At 40.2% G+C, this 17,071-nt stretch overlaps 1 protein-coding gene across 2 annotated transcripts in view; it reads right to left on the bottom strand.

Moving 5' to 3' along the window:
• The window catches only part of DSCAML1 (DS cell adhesion molecule like 1), a 489,982-nt gene that overhangs the window by 459,083 nt on the left and 13,828 nt on the right, over nt 1-17,071 (bottom strand). For both annotated transcript variants that reach the window (XM_074304150.1, XM_074304151.1), the window contains 2 exons: nt 6,423-6,740; nt 942-1,088 (listed from right to left, as the gene is read on the bottom strand). In XM_074304150.1, coding sequence (XP_074160251.1) covers nt 942-1,088; nt 6,423-6,740 — 465 coding nt within the window. Of the gene's footprint in view, nt 1-941; nt 1,089-6,422; nt 6,741-17,071 lie in introns of those variants that run through there.

Here is a 17,071-nt window from a genome sequence, read left to right as displayed (position 1 = left end):
ACTTCAGGCCTGTAATTTGAAACAGTTTCCCAGAACCCCAAGTAAAGTCATTTCTCCTTCAGCCTTGAGAGTAAAGTAAGAAAATATCCAGAGAGATCCCTAGAAACATGCCAAGGAGGAGGAACAAACCCGACATGGGGAAAGGAACTAGAGCTTCCAGTTCGGTGGAAGGGTTTGGGTTTTTCTTCTTTAATCTAAAAGCATTGTAAGACTGCCAACCCTGAAATCCAGGTCACCTACTATATGGATCCTGGCACCTGTCTCCCCTCATTGGTTTGCTAAAAACTCTACCCTACCCACATCCTCTGCTTCAGGTCAGATTACTTCACCCGTGTGACAGCCTGGATCCACGCCACTACAATATCCTGGGAAGTCTGACACTTACATGTTATCTATGGACACGAATCTAGGACAATAAAAGCACCCACATTTTGAAGAGGCCTCTGGCCAATCATGAAAAGACTAAGCATTATCTCACCCCTTTAGGATACAGTTTAATACTCAACATCCAATAAATGACCCTCAGTCCTTGGTCACTATCACCTCGTCTCATAAACTTCCCCAGTGTTGGCATTTTCTCCCCCACACAAAAAAAAAATGATCACATACCTAAAATTCCATCCCAAAGGTCATGATCACAAATAACTCCATAGCAAGGTTCCCACTGCCATCTTGATGGCTTTGTCTCTAAACTCTAAACCAGTCAGTCCTTCTTGACAAGTTATTTACCACCAACAAAGAGCTCACCAAACAAGGGCAATGACCTTTTCAGAATAAACTTCACCAACATATCACCAAACCACAAACAAATCAGTCATAAAAACTGAACAAACAAGACCTTTTGCTGACAACCACCAGCTCAACCACCAATGAATAATCAATCACTTACCCTCCACACACATCCCCAATCCATCCTCCTTGGTGCTCTAGTTTTCTCTTACCTGGGATGATGGAGACTGTGTCCTTCTCCCAGGACACAACACTAACATATTCCTGCACTGAAGAGGGGATGAGGCACTTGAAGACAGCCACGTTTCCACGCATTGACCTTTGATCCTCCACCCGGACGGTGTAGGGTTCCCTGAAGACTGCAACAATGGAGATCAGGGAGAAAATATCAAGTCAGACAGTTGGACTGCAACATAGCCAGAACCCAAAGAATACATAAATCATAGATTAGAGATACAATATCTTAAAATGCCATCTAGTACAAAAAGTTTGCTTGAAAAAATGAGATCCAGAAAATTTGACTTATCCAAAGTCAAATGCCTCTGCTCCTTATCCCTCACATGCATTCTATCTTCCCAACACTCTTCCTGATATGTCCCTTACTGACATACATCTCCTACTCCATCCATCCCCAGCTCCTTAAGCAATTTCTCTACTGCCCCCAAATCCCACCCCACTGGGATGTCTTTCCTCTGGCAGCCTAGCTTCTCCTGAACACTTTCTTCCTGATATAGCCCTTCTAAGAACCAATCGATCAATCAACAAGTATTCATTATGTGCTAATTATGTCTCAGACACTGTATTAGGTTTTTGAAATACAAGTAATGAAATAATCTTTACAAGGAGCTTCCATTCTAACAAGAAAGATGATTAAGTACAAATTAAAATATAAAATGAATAAATACAAATATACCAAAGTAGTACTAGTACTACTAGGTAGTTTAGAAAGGTCACAAGTTGGAGGAATCAGGAAATAAGAGCTAGTATTTATATAGTACATACTACATACCAGATATTGTGCTGAGCACTTTACAAATATGTTCTCATTTGGTCTTCATCATAACTCTAGGAGGGAAGTGCTATTATCATCCCCAACTTACAAATGAGGAAACTGAGACTGACAGAAGTAAATTGAACAAGGTCACTCAGATCTTTCTGACTTCAGGCTCAGTGCTCTATCCATTGTGATCCTAGTTCTCTATGAAGGCAAAAACATGATATGATGCCTTAATTACATCTTAAAGGAAGAGAGGACAAGGAAGAAATGCATTCTATACAATGGTGATGACCAGTGTAAAGATGGGGAGATGGGAAAGCAAGTGTTCTATGTGAGGAACAGAAAGAATCCAGTTTGGCTAGACTACAGAATGTATAAGTGGAGTGCCTCTGGGTCTGGAAAGTTAATGCAGAGGGATTTCAAAGTTAATCAGAGGAGTTTTTGTTGGATGCTAGCAGAAATTGGAAATCACCAGAATTAGTTGGGTAGAGGAGTCAGATCTGAATTTTAGGAAAATGAGTCAGATCTGAATTTTAGGAAAATGACTTTGGCAGCAAGGTATAGGATGGATTAGAAAGGGGAGAGACTTGAGGTAGAAAGACAAAGTAAGAGGCTGTGCCTTCATTAAGTAAGAGGTTAGATGTGAGGGCCTTAACTAGGGTTTTGGCTACGTGAGTATAGGGAAGAGGGAAGTTATGAGAGCTATTCTAAGGAGAAATGGCAACCTTTGGCACCTAATTAAATAAGTGGGTCAAGGGCCAGTGAGAGTCAAGGATAACATTGATATTATAGGCTTGAGATGCTAGAACAGTGGGCTATGCCTTTATAGAAATTGAGATGTTTGCAAGAAGGGACTGATGTAGGGACAAAGATAACAAATTCAGTTTTAGACATGTTGGAGTTAAGATGGTTCCAGGACATCCATTTTAAAGTGTCCATACAAGACTGTCCATATGCAAGACTGAGGAGAAATTGTCTTAATTATATTGATTTTGGAATCACACATTTAGAAATGATGGTAGTACGGTAGATAGATATTTGAGATAAAGAAAATGGGAGGGGAGGAAGCTCCATAGTCTTATTTTTTTCCAGTTTTTTTTTTTTTTTAAAAGAAAGGTCCTCATTGAGGGAGGAGGAAAAGGCAAGGGGATCTTGAGGAGAAAAGAGAAAGTCTGAAATAGTTTCTGTGGAGAATAAAATAGGGAATCAATCAATAAAAAGGACCCTGCCCATCAGCCACACCTGTAAACTTGGTGATTTTCTTCAAGAGGAGATGTGGAAAGAGCAGAAAGGCAGTAAGGCCTCAGGAAACTGGGGGTAGGCTTGGAATCAAGGGACTCTGGTGCCTATGGATAAGTTATTTCACTGGAGAATACCTAAGAAAAAACTGAGAATTCTTCTAATGCCAAGAATCTGTGGCTCCCTCTGAACTTCAGTTTCTCCTTTCATAAAATATAAAACTGTATTTGAGAGGCAGCATGGTAATCTCAAAGCCAAGAAGACTTGGATTCAAGTTCTATCTCTGATATTTCCTAATTGTGTGACTACTCGTTACTCTCTCAGCATTCTGGGCAACTTACTAAGATTATAAATTGAGAACAAGATGACACCTTGCATTGGTAAATGGAGTTTCCTTACTCAGGAGATCCTCATATCAGGAAAATGATGGGTCTAGTCCCTATCCCTATCTTTAAAAAAAATGTATTTATGTAAAGTGTAATAACACTTGTACTGCCTTCCTACAGTTATTGTAAGGAAAGCACTTTATAAAGCTCTGCAGAAATTCTGCATTTAAGGAATAAAAGAACTTTCTCTCTATCTGCCTTGTATCCTAGACTACATGTTCCTCAAGGGTAGGAATGAATTCTTTAATTTAATTGCATCATTCAGCACCAAACACAACAGCATCTCTAAGTGCTAATAACAAGAAAGCTGAATGGATGTAGAGAAAACTTTAATTCTCTACACTTTTCCAGGTTTCTATTATATTTAAGGGACGTCCTCCAAAACTCTTCCATAAAAAGCCTCTGCCTCCTAAGCTTTGCCTCCCTCAGTCCTTCATCCTCTATCAGCTTCCCCTGCTTTCAATCCTTCAGAGCCATATTCTATCATCTAATTACCAAGGAAATCTCACTACCCTCACCACCCTACAATCATTTGACTGAGATCAATTTCCTATTGCCCCCATCTCAACTCTTCAAGCCATTGTAGTTCTGGGTGATGATCCATTGTGTGCTGCAATGCAAAAAAGGGCTGGACCTCAAATTCGATTCAAACTCTGGCTCTGAAATGCAGAAGCTGACAGCAGGCAAATCATTCATCTCTCCAAATCTTGATTTCATCTGTAAAATGCTGATATTAATACTGGTGCTCCCTAACCCCAGTGGATTGTTGCAAGGAAAGCACTTTGCAGACTTGATGTGCAAATATCAGTTATGATGACGCCATAGACCTGTCACACCAGAAGCAGAGGTCCCATTCCTCCCTTGTACCCTTTCCCTACATGGTGGAGCTCCTCCTGGTGGCATTCCTGTCCCCAGCCCTCAATTTTACATAAATAGTCCATCCCATGCCAGACCTATTCCTCGAAACAGCAGCCCAGCTTTTACTCTCTTAGATTGAACTAAAGGTTCCAAAGTCCTCTCTGTTCTCTCTCCTTTGCCCATCAGGAAGCACCTGGGCCAGTTCCCCTCCCCCACCCTCTTTTATGGTTGCCAAGGCAACATTTCGGGTCTCCTCACTGTGCACCTGCAGCCCCTCTGTCCTCATCAAGAGTCAGGCACATAATTGGCTTTGAACATTTTTCAGCCTTTTTCCCTCCTCCTCTCACACATCATCCCTTATTTCTAGTATGACTGTTAGGGAGGAGGATAGAGTGAGAGTAGCTCTGCTTCTCAGTGCTGGAGAGGAAGAGAGGACTCTCCTATCAGAGGGGGATGGAGAGGAGAGATGACTCTATGAAGGGGCAGGCCAGGGATCAGTATCCATCCAAGAGCACAAAACCCATCTAGTGGGGGAGTTGAGAAGGTATTCCTAGAGTCCCTTCAAAACCATCCAGAACGAGTGCTCTGAACAGATGCTCTGGTCTCCAGTGAGTGGAGTCGGCAGCTAGACTTCTAAGCCCTGTTTGTCTAGGAACCAAAAATATGTCACCTTAACCCCCTAAACCTGTTCTCTTTCTCAGATGGACCTACATAAGAGCTCTACATAGGGAGGAGTTTAGGAAAAGAGATGGTTTATCTTTTGGGGAAGTGGCAAATGGCCTGGGAAGGTTTCATTATTATTATTAATGCTATAAGCCTTTTTTCTTTAAAAAGACCATTTCAAGTTTATCATTAGTAACAGGGGTTTGCAGGTCTTTGGCTGTATTCCCTTGACCCAAATTCTTTTCTTGTTGTAGGTACAGCCTTGATCCAGTTCTCTAACCACTGCGAAACAATTCTGTCTTCTGACAGAGAACCTGGGGCAAGCCATCTCCTAGTTACCCAATAAACACCATTGTTATCTGGCTATTCTCAAACAGGTGTTTCCTTCCCTGCCCTTTACCCTCTGGGGTGTGTGGAGGGACTCCAACTGAACCAAGTGACAAAATCTTCACGGTAGGTAGCCCAGTCAAAAGAGATGAACATCTGCTCTGTCTTAAAGAAACCTCCGGAAGACTCCGCCTTCCACTTCCAAAGCCTGCCACAACGTCTACACTGCCTCCGGCTGGAAGCTCTTTCTTCTCTTATCTCTCTTGCTAGAGAATACTTTAAAAAAAAAAAAAGTCATCCCCAATCAAATGTCAAGAACCCTATGTTTGTGATGTTCCTTGGATTATTTCTAAACACAACCCGAATGACTTCACAGGTCTACCTATCTCCTAAAGAAAATGCCAGAAATCCAAAAATGGGGCAGGAGAAACTACCTCCCTCACTCCTTTACAGAGGTAGCATGTATGGAGGAGTATCAATGAGAAATACTGCATTTTTTTTTTCAGATTCTTCCCATACATCGATTGTTTTTGCTTATTGTTTTGTCTTTTCTGTTTTTTTTTTCTTTTCATAAATATTCTTTTTAAAACAGGAAAGACAGAGGAAAAGATATAGAGGACATTTGGGGTAATATAAAAACATATCAAAATCAAACCTGCAGCTAGGGGCCGCAGTGGATGGAGCACCAGCCCTGACGTCAGGAGGACCTGAGTTCAAATGTGACCTCAGACACTTAACACTTCCTGGCAAGTCACTTAACCCCAATTGCCTCAGGGACATTTTTTTTATTTATTATAAATAAAAAAATATTTTTAACAAATAAATCCTCGCCTTCATTTTCAGAATTTAGTCTGGGGGAGAGAACGCAGGAATGTGCTTAATGATGGTATAACGGAAAGAATACTGCATTTAGAGTCTAGGAGCTGGGTGCAAATTCTAAATCTGCTACGGCCTGGCTGTATAATCATAGGCCTCTAGCTTGACTCCCTTGGGCCTCAGCTTTTTTTTCTTTTTTTTTGCTGAGGCAATTAGACTTACCCAGGAAGTGTTAAGTGTCTGAGGCTACATTTGAACTCAGACCCTCCTGACTTCAGAGGGGCTTTCTCGTTTACAAAAGGAAGTAGATGGACACCCACGTTCCTTCCGCCTCTAGATTCTAGGCCGATGTCCCTACACCCACCGATCTCCTCCCCCGCCCCTCCCCCCTCTCGCTCTCCCCTTACCTGCTTTAACCCGGATGTTGGGACTCCGGATTTTGCCCGCAGAGTTTTCTGCGGTACAGAAGTAATCATTGTCGTGGATAAAGCTATTGAAGGCAGAGGGCGAGAAGGGGTAGAGCTGCAGCGTCCCATTGGCGTGGACGTGCCGGATGTGCGGCACATCATAGATGTCGTCGCCTGTGGCGAGATACCATCGGAGGACGGCACTGGGGGAGCCTGTGGCCGGGCAGGGCACCACGACCCCCACGGAGCTGGAGAAGGTCACCTGCTGCAAGGAGTCATTCACAAAGTAGAGGCTGGTGCCGACATCTTCAGGGCGGGCTGCAGAGGGCACAAAGGGGCCGTTAGTTAGGGTCCCGACCCCCGTCCCGCACAGGCCCCCCGAGCTCGTCTCCGCCTGTCAGGTGTCCTTGGTGTCCTGTCTGAAGGCAGAGGGCGCTCTGCTTTATTACAGAGTCCCGTCTCCGGGAGGGATAACTGGAGCGCGGGTTTAGTTATCCAGAAACTGAGGCCCAGAAAGATTAGCTGGTCCCCCAGGTTACCAGTGAGTAGTCAGGAGACTGGGTAGCTCTGAGAGCTTATCGCTCCAAATCCTAGGCCAGTGGGCGCATCCAGTACCGAGCGCCGTACTCTGGGCTTTAGCGTCTAATTCTTCTTTCTGAAGTAGAAAAGCAGCAAAGAAAACGTGATTCTCCTAACTCCGCTCCTGCAGCTCCCTTCTCTTCCTCTGCCAGCTTCCCCCAACACTATTCACACGTAGCACCCAAACAATGTCCGCCTTCACTTATCAGAAGGCGGCCATCTTGTCCCTCGGGGCGGGTTCTCACCCCTAAGCAACCCAATTTCTTCCTTCGAGGTCAGCTCAGGTTTCTCCTTCACATCCTATCTTCACATAGTACCTCCCCATACTACCTGGTCATGCTCTCCCGCTTCTCTCCACCTGGCAACAGTAAGTGCCCAGAATCAGATGTCCTGGATGTGGACCATGTGCACCATGCACCCAGTGGTCCTCAAACTTTTTAAATGGGGGGCCAGTTCACCGCCCCTCAGACTGTGGGAGGCCGGACTGTAGTAAAAACAAAAGCTCACACTGTCTCCGCCCCTCCGCCCATTTGCCATAACCCGGCGGCCCATAAACGTCCCCAGCCTGGCCCGAGGGTCCTAGTTTGAGAACCCCTGGTAGATGCTAAGCTTTCTCTAAAGGCAGTCTATTAATACGAGCTTTTTTGGCTGCCATGTCATACTGTTAACAATCTATTATTAAACCTCCCCCCCATCTTTTCTCACAGATTCTTGTCTAGCTATGAATTTCTCACACTGTATTTGTAAAGTTGAGGGGTTTTGGCATTCCGGTATAGAACTTTTCATTACTTCCTATTAAATTTTATTTTTATTAGACTTAGCCATTGTTTTAACTTGTCATGATCTTCTTGCATCCACTTATGTTATTTGATATATTAGCTGTCCCTCTAAACTTCCTCTCACACAAACTGGACAAAGGTAGTATCTATGCCTTTGTCAAAGATATCAATTAAAGCGTTACCTAGATCATTGGGATATTCTGTAGTATAAGTTTCTCCTGGAGTTGAGCATTCATTCAGCCCATTATTGACTATTCGGTTGGATCTAATTTCACAACCAATTCTGAATCTACCCCCTGTATTCTCTTCTAGTCCATATCCTTTGATCTCACCTACAAGAGATTTCTTCAAATGCCTGGCTGAAATCGAAGATTATGTCTCCAATATCCCCTGATCCTGTAGGGATCTCTGCCAGTGAAGATGACCATGTTCTCTGCAATTTATATGCTTTGAATAGATATTCTCAATCTTTGTGGGCAATCTAGTGAAGCCTGTGCAACTCTTCTGGGGATTTTTTAAATGAATGAAATAAAATACATAGAATTACAAAGGAAACCAATTATATTGAAATACAAGTGTCAAAATATTTTTTAAAACAAATTCATAGATACCTCCCTCCTGCTAGGTTAAGAATCTCTGTCTTAGAAAAATTGCCAAATGAACAAATAGGGATTTAAATGATTTACATGGAATCTTTAACACTCTATGTCAGATATAGGACTTAAATCCAAGTTTTTTCTGATTCTGAGATTTACTCTCAGTCCCGTACAAGACATTAATTCTTAACCTTTCAGAAAATGGAAACTGGATTAGTCTTGACCTATTTTTGATGAAGCCATGATACCATTAATGATCACTGATTTCCTTTCTAAGTTTTCATCATCTTAAAATGTTTCTAAATCTTTCCCAGAAATTTAAATTAAGTCCAAGCTTGATTCTATCTCTTTTCCTTTTTTTAAAAGTTAGAACAAAATTTACTTCTTTACTCCTTAGGAGTTCTTCTGTTCTCCAAAATCTTTCAGACAATGGCTCAGCATTCACCTCTGTCATTACTTTTGGTGTCCTGAGAAGTAATTCAGCTGTGCCTGATGATTTAAACTAATTGAGGGTAGTTAAATGCTGCCTGACCTTGGGTTTTGACTGCTTACTAATCATTTTTCAGTCTATTCTCAGGTAAAAACAACAACAACAACAACAACAAAAACCAAATATCCTCTTTAGAAGTAAAAATGAATACAGAAGAGATCTTAAATATTTCAGCCTTCCCTCAGCAATTGTTTTACCATCATTTCTTCCATCCCAAGCAGCAGTCCCTATGTCTTGAGATACTCTTCTAGTTCTTTATATAACTTTTTTTTAAAAAGTGGTTTACTATTTCAGACCAGGGTCCCAACCTCTAATTTGCTTCTCATGAGCTCTGAGATATTGGGTTAATCCATGTAAGCCTGACTAAGTCTCAATTTTGTCATGAAAAAAATATAGAAAGCCCCCTTCAGTTATAAACTCTATAACTATAGTCTATATTATAGACTCTATAGTCTGTGGATGTAAAAATTATGCCATATAAGGATCCACTGGTATAAATGGCTGTTAGATGGCAAAGTGACTAGATTACTGGTCTTAAAGTCAGGTAGAGTTAAAATTCTGCCTTATTGTCTTACTAGCTTTTTTTTTCTTTTTTTTCCACTAGCTTTATGATATAGATCAAGTCTTTTCATCTCTCTCCACCTCAGTCCATTCTCCTGTAAAACAGAAATGATGCAAAGAGGATAATGAAATCTAATGAGACAACATATATAAAGTACTTTGCTAATCTTAAAGCACTATATAAATGCAAGTATTGTTATTATCTAGATATGTTTAACCTAGAGAAGTGATGTGAGGGGAAATATGCTTATTATTTTTACTTATTTAAAAGTTTATTTTGTAGAATAGTAATTCCCATATAGCCATAGAGCAGGGAAAGGGAAATATTGATGATATTTTTTGCAAGACATTTGGGATTAAGTGACTTACCCAGGATCACATAGTATTATTAAGTGTCTAAGGCCAGATTTAAATTCAAGTTGACTTGTGGGCTGACTTCTGGGCTGGTGCTCTATCCACTATGGCACCTTCATTACATTCATTTTTTAACATTGTTTACATTATTTTATTACAATTTTTCCAAAATTATAAATTTTACATTATTTGCAGAAGAAAAAATAGAAAATTTTATATATATATATATATATATATATATATATATATATATATATATATATATATATATATATATATATATTTTACAGCCAAAAAGAAAACAAAAATAAATCTTGATTGTTGCACATAACCTAGTTGTCAAGGTAGGGATAGAGACTGCACCTGTGATTTCACTGCTCTAAGAAATTCCCAAGTGAAGAAAACTCCCTTTTGCAAATTCAAGTCAGTATTTTCTCTCTGACTCTTAGAAAGTTGCCTAGATGTCAGTGTCTTAAACTGTGATTAGCGACCCCAAAGAAGGTCTTGTAACTGAATGTGGAGGTCATGAAATTATGATTTATTATCAGTAAAAATTTGATTTGTATACCTATTTTATATACCTTTATGCCCAGAATGCCATAAAAATTTCTTGAGCAAAAAGGTTGTGAGTGGAAAATGCTTAAGAAGCCTTGATCTAGTCCAAAGGAGTGGATAAGTGACCTGCTCTGAGTCATATAGCCAGTACATGTGAAAGGCTGATAACTCTTACATAAAACCTTAAAACATATTAAACTTGGAACTGACATAGAACTCAACAATAACTATTCTTATTGTAAGCAAATTGTGCATGTGCAAATCTCCTGACATGCTATCCAGTAGTAAAGCCAAGTTAAATGTTCAGATTTCTCATAGCAAAGACCCCGGTTGTGAGAAAGAAAAAATGATTGAGAAAGCATTCATCTATTCTGTATCATGTACCCCTTTGATAATCTTCTGAAACCTAAGTTTTTAAATATATAAAATAAAATACAAAGCATAAAAACAACTATGTTGAAAGACAGTTGTTTGTATATCATGGAGATAACAATATGTGCATATATAATATTATATATGTATATGTACACGTACATCTATGTATGCATATTTAAAGTTCACAGGCCCCAGATTCAAGACTCCTGCTGTAGAGGGAAGAATTCAGATCCATAAATAGAAATTATAGTAAAGAACTCTTAAAAATAAGAGCTTTCCCAAACCAGAATGGGATCAGGAAATAGTAAATGCTCTGTCACCAGAGGTATTTACATTGAGGTTGATGACTGCTCCTTGTCAATGATTTTGCTGGGGGAGAGGAAGGCAGGGATTGCCTGCATTAGCTGGAGGTTGAACTGGAAAGTCTTTAGTTCCTCCCTACTTCTAGATGCTATGATTCTTGGGTAAGTTTTATGTATAAGGAAACCAAAAATTTGCACAATGACACAGTAGGTATTTTCCTCCCTGGTATAAAGAAACAACAGTGACTGGGGCTCTTGGACATTCCCTTTAGTATTTTAGATAAGGCTGTTCTGCAGAGGATCTCTTCATGAAATCATTCACATGCATCCCCTCCTCTTAAGCCATATGGCTATCACTTTAATTCAAGCCCTTATTGCTCCCCTTAATTGGACAATAGATGAGAGCCTCCTAACTTATCTCCCTCACTCCAGTGTCTTGTTTCTCCAATCCATCCTTCACACTACTACCAAAATAATTCTGAGCCACAGGCCTACCATGTTACTCTCTTGATAAAAAATCATTTATGGTGCTACATTGACCAGAGAATAAAATACCAACTTCTGAGCCCAACATTCCAAATCTTCCTTAAGCTGTCTTCAATTGTTTTGTAGAGCATTATTTAACAGAAATCACTCTTTACTCACTCTACATTCTGGCCAGACTGGGCTATGGTTATTCCTCCTTAGGAACTACAATCTCTTGCCTCTCTTCATTCACTCAAATCATCCTCCATTACTAGAACACATTTCCTCCTCATTCTTACTTGTTAAATTCTTCTCTACCTTTAAGAACTAGTTCAGATGCTGCTTCCTCCATGAAGCTTTCCCTGATTTGAATCCTCATCCCAGCTAACAGTGACTTCCGCCTTAAATTTTCCTAGAAAGCTTTGTTTGGCTCTCTCCTTTGCCTTTTTTATTTTCTTCCTAGTATTACACTTGTATTATTTATATGTCACAGCATTCCCAAAAGACTAGGCAGTGTTGTACAGCAGTATTGGCTCTGAAGCCAAGGGAATTCAAACCCAGCCTCATACCTGGGGCAACTAGGTGCAATAGATAGGGCACCAGAAGACCCAAGTTAAATACAGCCTCATACACTAGCTGTGTGACCCTAGCTAAATCAAATGATCCCATTTGCCTCAGTTTCCTCATCTACAAAAAGGAGATAACAATAATAACTTTTCTTTCAGGGTTGTCAGGAGGATCAAATAAGGTAATAATTGTAAAGCATTTAGCACAATGACTGGCACATAGTTAAGTTCTAGATGAATGTGAGTTATCATCATTGTTACTATTTGTAGCATCTTGTATAAGTCACTAAATCCTCAGTTTCCTTATATGCAAAATGAGATCCTACCAGTTGACCCCTAAAGTCCCTTTAGCCCCTAAATCCTTCCTCTGATCCTTTCTTCCTAGTCACCTCTCGTGAATAACAACTTGTACCAAGTTAGTGGAAAAGAAACCATATTCATTAATTTTTCTCCCTCTGGGAGGGAGCGCAGACTGGTGAAACAAGATGATGGTTTAGGGTTTTATTTGCTCAGCTGCTGTAAACAGCACAGAACACTCATCAGCATCCTAGGTCCCTGGCTGTTCCTGTCCTTACCTTTGGAATTAGAGGCACCTGTCACTTTAAGAAGTGACTTCTTTGGACAGGTGAAGGAATATGCTATGAAAATGAGGGTATCCTTGGCTCTCACCTACAAAGAGTCCCTGCCCCTCTCCCTTCACAATGGGAGATCAACGAGCAAACAAACTCCCAGGCTGTTTGCTTAAAGAGAGTCACCAGGGACCAACCTGACCTCAATTTCTACAACTTTATGAGAAAGAGGGAGGGGGAAGCACCCCTACCACATATTCATATTCTTAGCTTAACTCTGAGCCTCCCCTCCAGGGAGAAAGAATGCACAGGGGCAGCTCATTTGAGGAAGGCCCATTAAGCCTCATTGGCCAAAGCAATTCACATCACCTCATAAAAAGCCCTGATGAGCCCATTAGCAGCTTCTCTCTGAAAACACATTTGTGGGCTCCTGGCTACTGTGTCAGTGGCTCCCTCCTCTCAGTGCCAACTGCATTTGCTGCTGTCACAGTTAAAAAATGCATCAAAGTATCTCTGCAAGAGCTTGGACAGGGGAGATTCCCTTGCTGCTTTTCCATTTCTCCCCCATCGGGTGTACCTCCTATCTAGGATTTTCATAAAGGTGATCCTATTGCAAACTATTCCCTTAAAAAAACCCAACAAACTGGGAAATTGATCCTTTCACCTTAATCTAAAGATTTCAAGGCAAAAACACATCTTCACACTGGAAGGCACCTTAGTGGCTGTCTAGTGCAATTCCTAAATGAAGCCTGAAATGTCTCAAAAATAATAAAGTTATTCCCAATTAACTGGGAAGCAAATTAAGCCCTCAAGAATTTTGTCTCAGGATGCATGCTTGCCCTTCCCAATAGCCCAATATTTGGCTCTTTTTCAAGCCTACCTCCTCCAAGAAGACTTCCTTGATTAAATGTCAAAGGAGGACAGATTTCTATCTCCGTTTAACACAGGCAGTCCATTCATGCTCACTTTCAGCTGGAAAAGGATGAAAGATAAAAAAGAGGGACTTCATCTGTGGATAAGGGCACTATCTCTATGCTCCCGATGTCAGGAGCATCAGCACCAGCAGAGATATCACAAAGAAGAGGAAAAGTAAATTCTTTCAGACCAATCTATCTGTGTGACCTTGGGGACTGTTTTCCCGTCCCTGTAATGTTCTACCTCTCTCCATCTCATGTCCTTTAAGATGCAGCTTAAATATTATCTCTATAGAGCCTCTTCTGATCCCCATAAATGCTAATGACCTCCTTCCTCTCTTAAATAAACCTTGTGTTGATTTTGTACTTAATTTGGATATAATTATTCGGAGACAGTGTGGCACAGTGACTAGAAAACTGGCCCCAAAGTCAGGAAAGCCACGGACACAGGAAGACTGTGTGTAGCATGTAACTTCTTAGGGTTCTTGACCAATGCTCAGCAAACTATGGCCTATGGGCCAAATCTAGCCAACTACTTGTTTTTGTGTGATTTTTACATTTGTAACGAACATAGAAACACATTTTTAGTTCATGGACTATAGAGAGATAGTCAGTTGACTGGATTTGGTCCATGGGCCATAGTTTGCCAATCCCAGCTCTAGACAGCTCCTCAAGATTCTATGCAGAGAAAGTAGTGATCTAGAATGGTAGAATTGTTTTCTCACCGAGGAGTTTATTAAACCAATGAAATCACAACATATTCCCTACCCTTATTATACTAATCTATGTATGTATTGTCTCTTCTAGGAAACTGTAATCACAGTAATTGACTGATAAGTTATAAGTATCAATAATAAGTTAATTGATACTCCATCTTTCTAGGATATAGTATTATCATCTGTAAATAAAAGGAGGGATTCTGAGGCCTCTAAGGTTCCTTTCCCCTTTGACATTTAGTAATTCTAAGTTCAAAGACAATTTGCAAACCAGTAAGAAAGGCAAAAGTTGACTCCTTGGGACTAAGGTAAACCCATTCCTATTCCTTCTCCTAGAATTAGAAATTTATTTCTCTCCATATTTAGCCTCCCCAGATAAATTCTATTTCCCATGCCTCCCTCAGCTCCAAGCAGAAACATCAACCACAATGACAGAGCTGCCTTTTCTAAGCTTCTGAGGCCTCACATTCTGCCAAAGCCAAGGACACAAGGTTCTCAGCAACTACAAATTGGTAGATTTAATTGATGAATTGACTAGGATTGTCCAACCACCTGTCAAGGCTGATGAAATTGCAGATTTATAGCAGAAGAAGAGTAGCTTCATATTTCTCTAACCCTGGGATGCGAGTTGCTGTCTTCTGAGTCTGGGGGAGTTGGGGAGGATTAGACAAACCATTCATTTTTGCTTACTGTCCTGACAGCACATTGCCATTATGAAACATCACCCTCAGGTGTAAAACAATAGCATTTTGCACTTATATCCTGTTCATATTTCACAATCACAAGGTACCTGTCAGCCCTGAATCCGGGAGTCCTTAACGAAACATTAATTTTGCCTCACCTCACCTGACAGAAGAGAGAAGCAAACAATCCAAGAAAGAGGCAAACTGAGGCACCGAGGATTGTACTGAGCTCTGGGCAACAATAATTCCTTATTACTAAGGAATAAGCACAAGACAGAACATAGCATCTGGAGGGCAAGGTGTTATGATTCCAGATGGGTCAGTGGGGAGTTTTTCCAAATCCCAAAGGTCTTATATACATATTTCGTAATGTTCCATAGAATCACCAAATGGCAGCATTGGAATGAGACAAAGAGATCATAGGACCATAAATTAAGTCTTTCAGGTCTTCTAGTAAAAACCTCTTTTTAAAAAATGAGAAAATGTAAGACCCAGAAGAGGTAAATAATAATAATAATAATTAAGGTTTCATAGTTAATAGAGAAACCAGGACTGGACTCCAAATTTTCTTATTCTCAGGATAATGTCGTATTGCTTTTCAGGGAAAGAGGGGGAGTGGGGAAAAGCAGGAACTGATGCCCTTAATCAGAAGGTTGGTTGCAGTTGAGTTCAAATTCTATATTCAGAAAGTACACAATAGCTAGGAAGCTGGCAGTTCTTTTACTGGCCCTGGTCTGAGCTAGTAGTCATCCCGGTCCACTGGAACCATGTTTGTAAAAACAGAGACCAAAGGTCTAGCCTTACTCCTTATAAGCAGTCCCTCAGGTACTTCTCATCTCAACAACACCGGTTTCCTTGCTGTTCCTGACATTAGACACTCCATCTCCCCACTCCAGGCAGTTTTGTTTTGTTTTGGCTACCCAAGCCTGGGGTCCTCTCTCTCATTTTCTTGGCTTCCTGGCTTCCTGGCTTCCTGGCTTCCCTGACTTCTTTCAAGTCCCAGTTTAAAAAATACCTTCTACAAGAAGCCTTTTCCCACCCCTCTACAATGCTAGTGGATTCCCTCTATCCATCATCTTCATTTTATCTAGTATTTAGCTTTGGTACAGTTATTCTCCTCCATTAAGCTATGGCTCCAAAAGAGCATGGACTATCTTTTACCTTTATTTGTATCCTCAGAACTTAGCACAGTGCCTAGAACATAATGTTTGATTGACTGACTGGTAAGAGGTATTACAAAAGAGTTCAAGGATACTCATAACTACCCTTTCTGAAATAGGGCATTCTGTTGGCCTGTGAGTAGGAAAAAATCTAAGTTATCTGATTATCCCTTGCTAATCTCTCAACCTGTTCACACCTGTTCAATACTCTACGAATTCCTTTTTCTTTCTTATCTCACTGGCATTAGATCCCTTACATGATATGTGTCTCCTCAATGTAAATATGCTCATAGTTTCCTTCTGGACAAAGTGGTCCCTAAAAATCATTTGTCGATTCATTCCTTCAACCAGAAAAAAAGTATCCATAAGGGTCCCTCATTATGCTAACACTGAGGTGAATCAGAAGATAGGGATCTATCAAGTACATACATAGATAAAAATAAAGCTAGAGAGCAATGGAAGGCCATGATAAAACTAGAAATAAGACAATAATGCAGTCTGAAAGATTATAGGATCCCAGGTTTACTGAATCTAGAAGTAAAAAGGATATTAGGAATTATCTAGACCAGTGGTTCTAAAACTTTTGATTTGACTGAGAACCCAAAGAGTTTTTGAATATATGAATTATGGCTATTTATCATATTAGAAATTTAAATTAATACATTTGAAAAATATTAATTCATCTAGAAATAACAAACTCATTCTATATTAACATAAATAACATTTTGTGAAAATTACTATATATTTTATAATATAGTGAGAATGGCACTATTTTGCATAATTTTGTAAAACTTTAATATCTGACTTAATAGAAGTCCGTTAGATTTTCATACTTGCTTCTACATTGAGATACTAAGATGTTTTGGTTGAAGTCTATGAAAAAAATCTGAACCTTACAAAGATAAGTAGTTGGAAAGAAAGGAATATTTTGGTAGAATAATTATGAAAATTGTTCTGCCCTTTCAGCCCCCCTGAAAGGGTCTCA

The sequence above is a fragment of the Sminthopsis crassicaudata genome, chromosome 3 (genome assembly GCF_048593235.1).
Source record: "Sminthopsis crassicaudata isolate SCR6 chromosome 3, ASM4859323v1, whole genome shotgun sequence".
Taxonomy (NCBI): domain Eukaryota; kingdom Metazoa; phylum Chordata; class Mammalia; order Dasyuromorphia; family Dasyuridae; genus Sminthopsis; species Sminthopsis crassicaudata.
This window is presented reverse-complemented; position numbering and strand designations above follow the sequence as displayed.